Here is a 14,484-nt window from a genome sequence, read left to right as displayed (position 1 = left end):
TTTCCCACCTCACACCTGCCTCATTCTCAACTCCTCTTGTGATATTCAGGTAAGAGTTGAGCTAATCATGGTCTTAATTGAACATGTTGAAGAAATGCCACTCTGAGTCTATTTCAGTCAAAGGATACTGTGATGTTTACAGGGGAAACCTTCAATTTAGAAATCCTCACTCATTTCCTCACAGCAATCATGAAGCACTCCTTATGTTAAAGCAGTAGAAACATAGTTTTGTAGTTCCCGTGTCTAGAGATCTATCAGTTATTTCCTGTTGCTGGTTTTCTTCCTTGGTAATACAGGAGGCAGGAGTGTGTGGGGAATGGACAGCAGTGAGATTCTGTTCCCTGCTTCAACCTAAATTGGGATCCCCTGGAATGAAAAAGAAAAGAAAAGTCAAGTGCTCATTTCCTGGGCTTTCACTCTCCTTGTTCAGAATCTCTGGAGTCCAGCTGGATTTGTGTTTTGAATAGCCTAGGTGATAGGAAGGAGGCCAAGCACACTTCAGAAGAGATTGATTAGCTGACATAAACCTGATGCTCTCCTCCTCCAGCCGGAAGTATAGAAAAAAGCCTCCTCAGCTCACCAAGTGGGTATGATCATTTAGAACTACAGCTGTAGTGTAGCCTCTTCCTAGGTTAGGGAGGGACCGAAAGCTGTGCTCTCAAGCTTGTTTTTCTCCAGCTCCTTGTCCCCGAGGGACATGTCTCCATTAGGATGATTCTGACTGTTGTTTGTTTCAGTCAGGCTGGCTGTTACCCTTCAGGCAGATTAGGCAAAGAAAGCCTTTTGGAAAAATTTCAAGGCTACCTACCAGGTTTTCATGGAATTATATTCCAGACTGATTTCATTTCCAGGAAGAAGTCCTTGATCCCTCAGGTTGGTTTCTATGCTTGAAGTTAGCCAGAGGCTGAGAAATGATGTGGTTTCTCAGAGGCTGAGGTAGATACTTCTGTCCTAGGATATAGGCATCTCTTTCCTTCACTTTTTTATCTCTGGCTAAACATTCACTGTCACGAAGTGGGAAGAAAGCTCATTTTATTAATTAGTTTCCTTTCTTGTGGTTCAGGGTTTCTGACTCTGTAAACAGAGTTGTCAGTTTTATAGGGTAGAGTTTTAGTTTTAGTAGTGGAAGAGAAAGAGATGGGCCTGTGCTGGCAGTGCTCCTAAGGTCTCATAGGCAAGAAGCTTGTTTCTTCTCCTGCTAGTCAAAATGCCTTGGCTCACAAAACTGTGCTGGAGTAGTGATTTTAGAATTTAAGTTCATCTGAATCTTCATTCTATAAACAACGAAGCCGAGTTAGCTCTGAGCTGGAAGATACTATATAATTCCAGTTATGAGTAGATTTATAAAAAGTTTACTTGGGATTGGAGAAATGGCACTTAAGACCACTAGCTGTTCTTTTAGAGGACTGGGGTTCAGTTTCCAGAGCCTACATGGCAGCTCACAACTGTCTGCTAATTCCAGTTTGAGGGGATCCAATGTTCTCTTCCAGTTTCCTGGGCATTGGCCCATGTCATGTACACACACACAGACACACATATACAGGCACACACTCATACACATAAAATAAACAGAAAAACCTTTTAAAAAGTTTACTTGGTTTGCTGGATAGTTTTATGTCAGCTTGACACAAGCTAAAATCATCTGAAAGGAGAGAACCTCAATTAGGGAAATAGCTCCATTGGATGTAGGGCATTTTGCTAATTAAAGTTTGATGGGCTCAGCCCATTGTGGTGCCATCTCTGGGCTAGTGGCCCAGCAAGTCATGTGGAGTAAGCCAGTAAACAGCACCCTCCATGGCCTCTACATCAGCTCCTGCCTTTAGGTTCCTGCCCTGTGTGAGTTCCTGCCCTCCCCTGCTTTTGATTATAAACTGTTATATGGAACTACAGATGAAATAAGCCCTTTTCTCTTCAAATTGCTTTTGGTCATGGTGTTTCATTACCACAGTAGTAACCTAACCAAAACACTTGAACATAAAATATTTTCTTTTACCCTACAACTCCCATCTTTAGTATTATTGTTCATAAAAGTATATTTGAAAAACAGTATATATATATATATATGTGTGTGTGTGTGTGTGTGTATTAATTTTATGAGGAATTAAACCTGTTAATACCTTGTGCTTTGGGACGGAGTTTCATTTTAAATTTTGTGTGTTGTGTTTGTGTATGTTTTGTGGATGTGTGCACACAAGTGCATGAACATACGTTTATATACTTGTGGAGGCCAGAGGTCAATATTGGGTGGCCTCCTATATTGCTCACCACTTATTTATGTTTGAAACAGAGTCTTTCATTAAACTCAGAGCTCATTGATTGGCTGCAGTAGCTGGCCAATGAGCTTTGGGGATCTGCTTGACTCCATTTCCCCAGCTCTAAGGTTATAAGCACATGTCAGCTTGTCTGGCTTTTACATGGGCTCTGGGAATCCAAACTTAGGTCCTCTTGGAGCAGGCAGTTTACTGACTAAGCCACACCCTTAGCCTAGGAATCAGTTTTATTTGAGCAGTCAGTTTGTTTTGTTTTGTTTTTGAGACAGGGTCTTGTGTAGCCCAGACTGGCCTTGGGCCCTTAATCTTCCTGCCGCTGCCTCCCAAGTGCTGTATTACAGGAGTGCCACCATGCTCAGCCAAGCAGTTGATTTTTATTGTTAATAACATTGGGCTAAAATAATAGCGTACTCAGATTTTGTTTTGCAAGTATATTCCTTGGAAAATAAAGAAGCATCATATTGCTTATGTGGTAGTCCTTCCGCTGGACTACTTACATTAGAATGATCTAATATAAGTGAAATCTTAGTTTCCATATGAAAGGCAGAGAGCACTAACATCTGGGCATAGACTTACTCAGCCAGATGTGCCTGAAGACCAAAAGAATAAACTAAATTTGTCTGTAGCCTGTAGGACTTTCATTTAAGTCTAAATCAGATTCAGCAGAGTTTTGGTATGGAGATAAGGATTATAGGAAGTGTGTGAGAAGGCAAGAAAGTTATATTTTTTTCTTTTTAGTTTTATAAAATTGAGAAGGAATTGAACAACAGAAACCAAACTAAACAAAACTAGGACTTGGCTGTTAATAGCTGTGCCTTATGTATCTCTCTTATTATTTTTGACTAAAAGGGGGGCCACAGCTTAGCATTTACTTTGGTGTCTGTCCTGAAGAAAATGGATGCTTTCTCTTTTCATTTCTCCAGGATGTTAGGCAAGTTTTTTTTTCTTTTTCTTTTTTTTTCTCCCCCCTGGGAATGGATTGCTCTTAAAACGGATATTTAAAGGTATTTAGTTAAAAAGACATGACACATTATATTATTTCTTGTTTGTTAGGAATGATTACTATCTCAGCATATTATAGGCTTAGTGCTATACTCTTTCTCTTTACTATGATGTAGTCCATGACTTACTGTAGCTAGCACATATTCAAAATATTGGTTGTAAACAGAGTACAAAAGGTTTGACATGTAGAGACTCCACCTGCGTGTTCTCAGGATGGAAGTATGTATTTATCTGTGTGACAGTGTTTCTAGTTCGCTCATGTACAAACACACTGTTGAGTACTAATTGCAACCAACTTTATAACAACTTGATCATTGTAAAAAGGAGCCATGAACCTATTACCAGCCATATTCCATTACCTCCCAACCCCTCTTGCCAAACCTAAAGCAACTGCTAATCTCCTTCTCTTTCAATTCATTGTCCATATAAACGGACTTATATAATAGATGGTCTTTTGTGTCTGCTCCTTTTCACTTAGACTAGCATAATGTTTTGAAGGTTCATCCATGTTGTCACATACATCAGTAAGTAATTACTTTTTTATTCCCAAGATTTTATTTATTTATCTTTATATGTTTGGGTGTTTTGTTTGCATGCATGTCAGTGCACCATATGCATGCCTGGTGCTTGTGAGGCCAGAAGAGGGCATGAGATTCCCATGGAACTGCAGTTACAAACAGTTGTGAGCCACTATGTGAATACTGGGACTTGAACCCAGGTCCTTTGGAAGAGCAGCCAGTGCTCTTAACTGCTGAATCATCTATCCAGCCTCCAAAAATCTAAATTTTAAGATTATTTGGATCAAGTACTGCATACTTGTAATCTGAGCACTTAGGAATCCAAAGCAAGAAGAAGGGTCTTGAGTTTAAGGCTAGCCTGGATTACACAGAGCGAATCTGTCTTTTTTTTTTTTTTTAAAAGATTTGTTTAGTATTTTCTTTCCTTTAACTACTCTTCCCCTTTTAATTGTTAAATAATCCTAGGTTGGAGAAATGGCTCAGTAGTTAGGAGCATTGCTTGCTCTTGCAGAGGACCCAGGTTCTAGTCCCAAGAACCATATGGAGGTTTTCAAATGTTTTTAATGCCAGTTCCAGGGTGTCCAACACCCTGCTCCTGGTGCACATATATATGTGCAAGCTAACACTTATACACATAACATTAAATAAGTCCTAAGAGGAAAAAAAAGTTAAATAATCCCCCAAATCCTTACTTAGTTTCAGTTTCAAAGAGTAAGCAGGTCATCTCTGTAAGCCGTGAGGTGGTAGTCTGCAGGGCTGAGAGCATTTGGCAGCTCATCATTTTGCAGAAGAGATCTGAGGACTTTAAAAAATGTTTTCAGAAACTGTGATCTTAGTTGTGCTGTGCTAAGTCCAGTTAAATAGCTTGTCATTGTGACCCAAAATATAGTCCATTTCAATAGAGGGTTTTTTTTGTTTTTTGTTCTGTTTTTTTTGCTTTATTTTTGCTTTATTTTTCAAGACTGGGTTTCTTGGTGTAGCCCTGGCTGTTTTGGAACTCTATTTATAGACCAGGCTGACCTTGAACTTACAGAGATCTGCCTGTCTCTGCCACCTGAGTGCTGGGATTAAAGGTGTTCATCACCACTGCCTGACTTAAATAGACTTTGATCATTGATATTTTTACATGTAAAAAGCTTAGGTCATTTCTATGTTCTCTTTAGATTTCTGTGTTCTCTTGGATTATTCACTAAGAAATAGCAATGTGTTATTAGAAATAAACGATTCCAAGTCTACCCATTATCTAGAAACTATAGGAATCACATTCGTGAAGGAAATTCTGTTACTGTTTATAGTTTATCTGGATATCCAAGGAGACTTATGTGCATTGTACTAATGATCTCTTTCTGTTATTTTTGAACATGTGACTTCTTCAGGATCCTTCAAAAAGCAGTACATGCAAAAGGTTAGTATCTCTCTGATGGACTTCTTTACACTCTACATAATGTCTCTCAAGAGGTTCTTTTTACGTATGTGTGTTTGGAGCTGGAGAGATGGCTCAGCAGTGAATAACACTAGCTGTTTTTCTAGAGAATCTGGGTTTGAGTCCCTACACCTACATGGTGGCTCACAACCATCTCTAACTCCAGCTCTGGGGGTGTGGGGTGGAGGTGGGATCTGATGCCCTCCTCTGGTCTGGTTTATGGGGCATTAGGCATGAACATTATAGACAGATATATAGGCAAAATACCTGTATGCATAAAATTTAAAAAGAAAAAACAAAGCAAAGATCTGTGCAGATACAAGCAGCAGTAATTTCTTTTGGGGAGGGAGGGGTATTATTTTTTAAAAAGGATATGAAGCTGTATGAAGTTGGGAGGGACACAAGGTGGAAGCCCGAGGGCAGTGCTTCTCCTCCTCTCTGATGCTGTGACCCTTTAGTACAGTTCCTCTTGCTGTGGTGACCCCCAAACATACAATTGGTTTTTTTTGCTGCTTCATAACTGTAATTTTGCTACTGTTGTGAATCATAATGTAAATATCTGTGTTTTCTCATAGTCTTAAGTGAGCCCTGTGAAAGTTATTCACCCCCAAGGCTGACAGCGTGAGAGCTGCTGACCTTGAGAGTTGAGGGGTAGTAGTGGATGGGTATCACCAAAATAAATCATGATTTGTGAAAGTTTCAAAGAGTCAGTGTTGCTTTTAAAAGAATTATTATCCAAAATGCATAAAAAATCCTGCAAATAAAGTTTTAAAAATATCTCAATAGAATATGCAAAAAGATTTGCATTTAAATACTTTACACAAATACAAGTGTAACTGGAGGTTTCTCTCTCACCTGCCAGTTCCCAAAAAAGACTCAGAGGCTTAATATTAATTACAAACTATTTGGCCGATTAGCTCAGGCTTATTAGTGAGCTCTTACAACTTAAATCAACCCATTTTGAGCCGGGCGGTGGTGGCGCACGCCTTTAATCCCAGCACTCGGGAGGCAGAGGCAGGCGGATCTCTGTGAGAGTTCGAGACCAGCCTGATCTACATTAAGTGAGTTCCAGGACAGCCAGAGCTGTTACACAGAGAAACCCTGTCTTGAAAAACAAACAAAACCAAACCAAAACAAAACAAAAAATTATAGATCTCACCTATATGTAACCTAATATTTCACACCTAATATGTAAACAGATGTTCCTACATATAAGAAGACTTGCTTATTAGGAAGTAAGTTAGTTACCAAGACTCTTATCCTCTTCTGGGAGCATTCACTTTGAGAACATTTTGGCAGTATCTAGTAAATAACTTTTGACCTAACAATTGCATTTCTATGGGACCTGCAGTAGAAACATGTCACAAGTCAAAGCGTAGTATGCCTGCCTTGTAGTCCCAGCTGCTAGGACGATTGTTTGACCCAGGAGTTTTGAGACCAATCTTGGCAACTTAGTAAGGCTATCGTCCAAGAGAAAAGTACAAGGAAACAGAGACACAAATGTTTATAGCTAGGGCTGGAGAGATGGCTCGGTGGTAAGGAGCATTGTCTGCTCTTGGGGAGGACCCAGGTTTGGTTCCCGCATCCTCATGGCAGCTCCCTGCTAGCTATGTAACTCTAGCTCTAGGGGATCTGACACCTTCTGACCTTAGAGTGCCAGGAACTCATGTGGTGCACATGTATTCATTCAGACAAAACACCCATACACATAAACTAAATAAATGGTAAAAAATTAAAAAAAATGTTAGATATGAACTCCTAAAACTTGAGAGGAGAGGCAGGTGAATGTCTGTCAGTTCAAGATCATCCTGGTCTACTAGTGAGCTTCAGGCTAGTCAAGGCTGTATAGTCAGATCCTATCTCAAAAGAAAAAAAAAAGGATGTTTATAGCAACATTTGAATAATGTCTTGCATAGACATTAAACATTGGAAAAACTTTAAATTTTTTTTAGTAATAAAAATGAACTCTAGTATAGTCATGATAAAACATTACTGAACAATAAAAATTAACAAATCACAATTTTTTGCAATAACCTGGATAAGTCTCCAGAAAAAAATAAACCTGTCTCTGGCACAAAATTATTGCTGGTGCTCTGTCTCTGAGCACAGTGGAAATACAGTTCTTGTTTGTCTTCACGCTTCAGCGGTAGCAGAAGTGGTGTGAGACTTGGTGGCAACCATTCTCTCTTGTTCTGCAGTCTTCTCTTCAGTGTTTTCTTATGGTGGGGGGGTCCTATGTTTGGACTCTAGTCTTCCGTGGTTGCTCTTCAGGAAGCCTCAGTGACTTCAAAGTTCCCATGTTCCACACTTCTGCTGTGCATGCTGTCTTGACTTGAAGCAAAACTGCCTGCCTGCCTGCCTGTCAGTCTCATCTGTTGGTAGTAATTTACCTCTGTAGTCTTGTGTGCACCGGGCTGGATCTGTCTAGGCAAAGAGAATAATTCTTTTTTGGGGGGAGGGGGATCGCCCGGGGAGATCTGATGCCCTCTTCTGACCATGAACACACATGGTGCAGCTACAGTCATTCAGGCATAACACCCATAGATATAATGTATTTAAAATAAAACAAATAAAACTAGACATTGAAAGCATGGGCACATGACTCCCATTACCAGCTTCTTACTTGGGGTGCAAAGATTTGTTACTTCTAAACTTATAATAAAGTAGGTAATAATAATATTATTATATTAGGGTCTGACTCCTAGCACCATACACATAAAAATTAATTATTGCAGTATAATAATTTGTAAAAAAAAAGTCACAAAGACAAATTCTAATATCTATAACCCTGTAACCCAGAAATAATCAGTATGTCTCATAGAAACACTTAGAAAGAAACACACACACACACATACAGCTTTTTTGGAATGCCAGAATGATTGTGAACTGTTTTGTTTTAATATTGTGTGTCTCTGCATGCATGTGTGTGGACAGAAGACCTCCTTGTCCTGGAGCTCACTAGTTCGGCTACACTGGGCGTCCCAGGGATCTGCCCATCTTTATCTCCCCAGCACTGAAATTTCAAGCATAGCTACTGTTCCCTGGAGTTTTACTTGAGTTTTAGGGATCACACTTAAGTCCTTAACTTATTATCTCCTAGTCCTCAAACTCTTGATTTTCCTGCCTTAGCATTCAAATGCTGGGATTGTGTGTGCATGTGGTGTCTGTGTATCTGTTTCTTTTTTGTTCTGTTTGTTTTACTGTATCTTGATACGTAACTGGGGTTGGGCTGGCATTTACAGTGTAGCCCAGGCTAGCCTGTAATTTACAGCAATTCTCCTGCCTCAGCTTCCAGAGTGCTGGGTTTGCAGGCATGTACCACTATGTCCAGCTTGTGTATCTGTTTTGATAGCATACTATGTGATGGAGGAGGGTCATCTGTCTATGTATTACTCTCATTGGTTAATAAAGAAACTGCCTTGGCTTTTTGATAGGGCAGGATTTAGATAGGTGGAGTAGACAGAACAGGATGCTGGGAGAAAGGAAGCATAGTCGGTCAGACGCCATAGCTCTCCTCTCCAAGATGGACGCAGGTTAAGAATCTTCCCGGTAAGCCACCACTTTGTGGTGCCATATACATTAATAGAAATGGGTTAATCAAGATGTGAGGGTTAGCCAATAAGAGGCTGGAACTAATGGGCCAAGCAATGTTTAAAAGAATACAGTTTCCGTGTAATTATTTTGAGTAAAGCTAGCCGGTGGTCGGGAACTGAGCGGCCCGCAGCTCCCTACTACAGCTATGCATTCTCTTTTCATTGTGTTGTGGCACTAGGGTTCAAACTCGGGGCTTCTGGATGGTAGGTAAGCACTCTACCGCTGAGCTACAGCTTTTTTTGTCAACGGGTGTCACTGATCTTGAACTCTCAAGAGATTTTCTTGCTTCTCCCTCCTAGGTGCTGGGGTTAAAATCATACACGACCTTATCCTGAAAGTTACTTCTTTTTTGTTTTTTACATCCTTTTTAAAAGAAGGACTTTAGGCCCTGCATGATGGCTCAACAAGTAGAGACACCTGCCAAGGCTGGTAACTCAAGTTCCCACGTTTCCTTCTGAGCTCCACCTGCACACCATGCCATGCCTGAGCACATAAGTGCACAGATACAAATAAGTGTAGAGTTGGGTTTTGTTTGTTTTCCTTTTAGATACACTATAGTAAAAGTTTAATTAACTTCATTGCTTTTTCTTCCTGCTTCTAGTTGCTGGGCATATTGGATACTCCCCGTGGTGGGCGCCATTCTTGTAGGGTTCCTGTATCGTCACTTCACCACCGACAGCAAATCCTCCTGAGGCGACCATGTTGGAGTGTGGGAGCACATGCTCCTGGAGCGAGAAGTAGACACTTACTGTGGAGGCTGCAGCGATGCTCCCTCCTTAAATCCTGCCAGTTGTTTTCCTCCCCACTTGGAGCCAAGATGGTTGACCAGATATCTATCCTCCTCAGTCTAGGACCAGGGTCCTTCACCAGCCAGAGCCTGATGCCCAAAGCACTTATTCACATTGTGTCCTTGCTAGGGTTTCTTCTCACTGGCTTCCACTTGTTTCCTTCATTTCAAGAGTTTATGCCTATAATTAGAGTTCTGATGTGGTAGTGACATGGCCTTTGGGGACAATATATGATTTCTCTTACTTTGACTTTGCATTAGATATATTTAAGGGAACAGCACTCTAATTTTGAATCTTTTCCCAATTTTTTTTAAGTAAATTTATTTTTTTAATTCTGATTTAATTTTGTCTTTATCATAAGGAGTTTAATTCGTGAAGTTAAGATATGTCTCTTATTTAAATCATAGCTCCCAAATGATCTTATTTATGATTATTAAAAGGTAAGGGACCGAAAGCTATGTCATTGGATAAAAGCAATTGCCACAAAGCCTGATGACCTGAGTTTGATTTTCTGGACCCACACGGGTAGGAGAGAAGCAGTTACCAAAAGCTGTCCTCTGGCCTCCACACGCATGCTGTAGCCCTGGTGCACACACACACCTGTTTATACACACAGGTGCACACATTCGGACAGAGCACACACAGGCACAAGTGTGCACTAAACAAATGTAATTGTTAAAAAGTATACAAAAAAATAAAAATTAAAGAAAAAGGACTATGTGGTTTTCTCCCTCCCAGTTAGTGTAGCCGATGGCTCCTCTTGTCCCTAAGTCTGGCCCCTTTCTTCCCAAGAATACTTTATAAAACTCTGCATCCCTTTGGTTTCTCAGGTGTAGAAGAACCAAAGAAGGGATCGGCGAGTTAAGGTGAATTCAGAATAATCTCTTTTAAAAGAGAACAAAGCACCACTTACAGAACAGCAGTTAAGACACCAGTTTCCAGCCATCTTCACCCTGGCTGTCTTTGCTAGCGAAAGATGAGTCTTCCCATGGCACTTCACTAAAGCCTGGGATGCTGCCCCTGGGGCTTCATGGAATGCTCTCGTTGCCTTTTTATTTACTTATTAACAAATGTTTGATTCTGTTTTATCAAAGTAAGAGACTTAAGTTTGGTCTTTTCTCAGTAAAATAAGTTCCATGTGAATATCATTGTTGGGGCATGCCACTTCAGATCCGGAGACCTTGCCAAGAGACTTCCGTTTTCATCTGTGTTTACCTCCATGGCTCCAACTTGGTGATTTTGTTCTGCTTTTCTTCTGAGGATTATAGTGATAAATCTGGACGCTTTTTCCCCTCCCTTGGATATGTATTTCATTGGAAAGTAGTTAATCATTTAAAATTACTGTTTTTCATTGGTTCAGGCATTTTCCTGGCATCTTTGACTTTATTCGTTTCCCTGTGGTGATACCTGAGTTTCCCAGCTATTTTTTTTTTTTTTTTTTTTACCCATTATCTGTGATTGTCCTCCACATTCTTTGTTCATTACCAGTCTGCTTCCGGGCCTTTGTCATATCTAGCAGGAAGCCATTGAATTCTAAAAGGACCAGAGATGCTGGGAAGTGTCTCCTGCCTCCCTTCCAGCTTGTCATGGGGCTTGACAGTACAAGAAACTGCACATTAAACCAGTCTGCCCATGCAAACTATTTAAGAAAAAGTTCAGGCCAGGATTTCTATCCTGAGATTCAGCAGTTGAATGAATTCAGAATTCATCAAAATAACATTAGCCTTTTCCTTGTGTACTTGGATATGATACGTTAGAGTAATTTCTAGATGACTTTTATGTATCAGGGATACAGACTTAATCAAACTTCTGTCTTTAATAATGTCTGTAATATGCGAGAGTGAAACTCTAGTTTCTCTGTAACGAAAGTGGCGTGACTCACACCTCCACTAACGGCAAGGAAGGGTGTGCAGTGCGGGTTGGGGGCCCCTTGCTGTGAGAGCCGAGCTACGTGGGATGTGTTGGGTAGATGGAAAGAATAAGGGCCCATTGAGGTACAGGAAGGGAGCATTCAAGCTAACCTAAGCCTGAGGATAACTTGGGTCAGTTGTGAATGTTTCTTGGCATATCTTCACATCCAGTGAAAAACATCTGATTATAGAAAATGTTAAGGACCGTTTTTGGCTGGTCAGTGGTGGCGCACACCTTTAATCCCAGCACTTGGGAGGCAGAGGCAGGCAAATCTCTGAGTTCAAGTCCAGCCTGGTCTACAGAGTGAGTTCCAGGACAGCCAGAACTATATAGAGACCCCATCTCAACACCGTCCACAAAAAAAGAGCTGTATTTTTTTTTTAAGTAAAATTGGTGTTTTGGTATTTCTATGGTAAGCATCAATACAAAAACTGTGCTTTTTTATTTCATGTCCTTGATTCCCTTGCTTTTATTTGAGCTGTTTTACTGAGTGCCCAGAGGAAAAAATTTTTATGCTTTCATCTTTGCCATTTATGAAATCCATATAATACCCAGGGCTTTTTTTGAACTACTGATAATGTGATGTCATTTTATATTACATATATAAAAAATGCTGCTTCTTTATTGGCCAGGCATAGGGGCATGTGACTTTATTCCCAGCACTCAAGAGGCAGAGGCAGACAGTTCTTGAGTTCTAGGTCTGCCTGGTCTACATAGCAAGCTCCAGTCCAGCCAAAGCTACATAGTGAGACTCTGTCTCAAAACAAAACCACGAAACCACTTTCATGTCTGTTTGCTGTAATTCTGTTGCCTACATAAACAGGGGAAAAGGTAGGTCTTACGTGAGAGTTTGTTGAGGCTTTTCCTCAACAAAGCAATACAGCATGTGCACCAAATGCATTAAAAAACCCTGAACTTGTCAAAGAAGCCTTAACATTTGTGGGCCATGCAGACTATCATTGAGAGCAAGGGGAACTAGTCCCTGTTGGCTGACAGCACCCCCTACCTATGGGGTGGTTTGTTGTTAATTCTTGAAGTGGCCAACTGCCCCCACACACCATGCAAGTTAACAGCTGGTGAGCACAAAAGAGGGAATTTGTGCTACCAAGACCCAGGGTGTTAATGCCCATTCTGTAAACGTTCCTACCTGGCCCTGGGAGCTGGTTTTCCTTTCCAGGTGACTGCACGTCTGTAAAGAAAGCAGTGGGACAAAGTTTATGATCTGTGTTTGCAAACTTCTTGTGTGATTACTTAAGCAGAGACAAGTCTGTCCAAAACTGTCCTTTGAGCTGCTAGGCTCTTTGAGCAGCTGCCACTGCTGCTTATGATGCTGGGTTGTGCTCATTTCGCTGCTGAGGAGCAGTGAAAAGTGCTTTGACGAGCTGGCTGTGTCGTCACGCATAGCGTTGATCCTTCATCCCAGCTGATGCCCATCAGGCTGACGTCCACCTGAGGTGACTGAAGCACAGAGCAGGAATGTTTTTGCCTCCTACCCCAAGGGAAATGGATTCAGACATGCCATGTCTCAACAAGAAACTGAAGTTTTGAGGCTGTGAGATTCAGTTGCCAAATATCCCAAAAGTAACAAAGAGCTCCATCACATTTGGCCAACTTTGGAATTCGTGGGGGTGATCTAGGAGGGGGGCTCTGAAGAAGCAGAGATGTGTCTGTCAGCCACCTGCCTTATGCCCAGTATCTTACTCATGGATTTCAGTGGCCACCCGTTGCCCACGCCTACATCGCCTACACTGGCAGTGTGGGCAGAACGTCATTTCAGTTACTTAGCTCACTTTTTACTGCACCCTCAGCTGCAGGTGACTAATGGTAACATTCCTTCTGTGTATTCAATGGTGGAGTTTGTTTACCTATTTGATTGCAGCTTATTTTGAACAAAGATCTTTGTCTCTTTCTACTGGAATGTGCACACAGTGAATGTTTGTTAGAACTACACAATAAAGACACTGTTTTCATTTTCTCGTCCTGACTACAGTTGTTGTTGTTGTTTTTTTAATCAACTTTTTTTTTTCCCTTTTTTCTGAGACAGGGTTTCTCTATAGCTTTGGAGCCTGTCCTGGAACTAGCTCTAGTAGACCAGGCTGGCTTCGAACTCACAAAGATCCACCTGCCTCTGCCTCCCAAGTGTTGGGATTAAAGGCGTGCGCCACCACCGCCTGGCTTTTTTTTTTTTAAAGACATGTTGGTGCTGTACTTCTGAGGTACACTGAATGTAACAGTTGGGGTGCACAAAGTTGTTCTGTATCTCTGCCAACATTTGTTTAAAACGAGTTAGGTAGTGCAGTGGCTCTTGAGGGCTCTGTGTTGGAGGTGGACCTCTCATTAGATATTTTCAAGATACAGCTACCCAGGTCCTGCCATGGGAAGGGATGTGAAGTAGGAACCAGAAAACAATTTGGAGTTACATTTCTACTGGTAAAGAAAAGCCAACATGAGGTAATGTTTTATTATCTGTAATGCTGGGCCTCAAGTGATTGTTTTTCTTGGAACTAGCTAAACTGTTGGGGAAATTTAAACAGAGGTTGAAGCTCTAGTGATTGTGTGAAGCAAGGGAAATAAACCATTTTAATAATTACCTCTATCACACACTGATAGCCTTCTAGCATGACCAGCAGCAGGTCAGAGCACATCACTCATTAGGACCTGGTGATTCCACTACCGCAGGAATCAAGGATTAGTGACAGGAAGGGATAGCCCCATTCTTAATGCCAACATTTGAACCTAATATTTAATCTCTGATACTAATAAGAATTCATTATCAGGTACTCTTCCTGCTGTTTGGTAGTTGCGTGACAAATCTTACTTGATGCATCATAATTTGAGACTGATTCCATTTACAAAAAAAAAGGTAAGAAAGCCCTACATAATTTATTTCAGTCTGGAAATAGCGTACATCTGACAGCATTTAGCTAGGTATTTGTCTCTTCTGTGTACTCAAAGCCTACTCATTTTAGTCACTTAGA

The 14,484-nt window shown here is 40.9% G+C and overlaps 1 protein-coding gene across 1 annotated transcript in view; it reads left to right on the top strand.

Moving 5' to 3' along the window:
* The window catches only part of Cyb5b (cytochrome b5 type B), a 37,285-nt gene extending 23,795 nt beyond the window's left edge, over positions 1-13,490 (top strand). The window contains exons 4-5 of the mRNA XM_075977090.1: positions 5,167-5,195; positions 9,409-13,490. Coding sequence (XP_075833205.1) covers positions 5,167-5,195; positions 9,409-9,499 — 120 coding nt within the window. The 3' untranslated portion in view covers positions 9,500-13,490. The remainder of the gene's footprint in view (positions 1-5,166; positions 5,196-9,408) is intronic.
* The last annotated feature ends 994 nt before the right edge of the window (positions 13,491-14,484 follow it).

This window comes from Microtus pennsylvanicus, chromosome 6 (genome assembly GCF_037038515.1).
Source record: "Microtus pennsylvanicus isolate mMicPen1 chromosome 6, mMicPen1.hap1, whole genome shotgun sequence".
Classification (NCBI taxonomy): Eukaryota; Metazoa; Chordata; class Mammalia; order Rodentia; family Cricetidae; genus Microtus; species Microtus pennsylvanicus.
The sequence above is the reverse complement of the archived record's forward strand: the minus strand, read 5'-3'. Positions and strand labels throughout refer to the sequence as shown.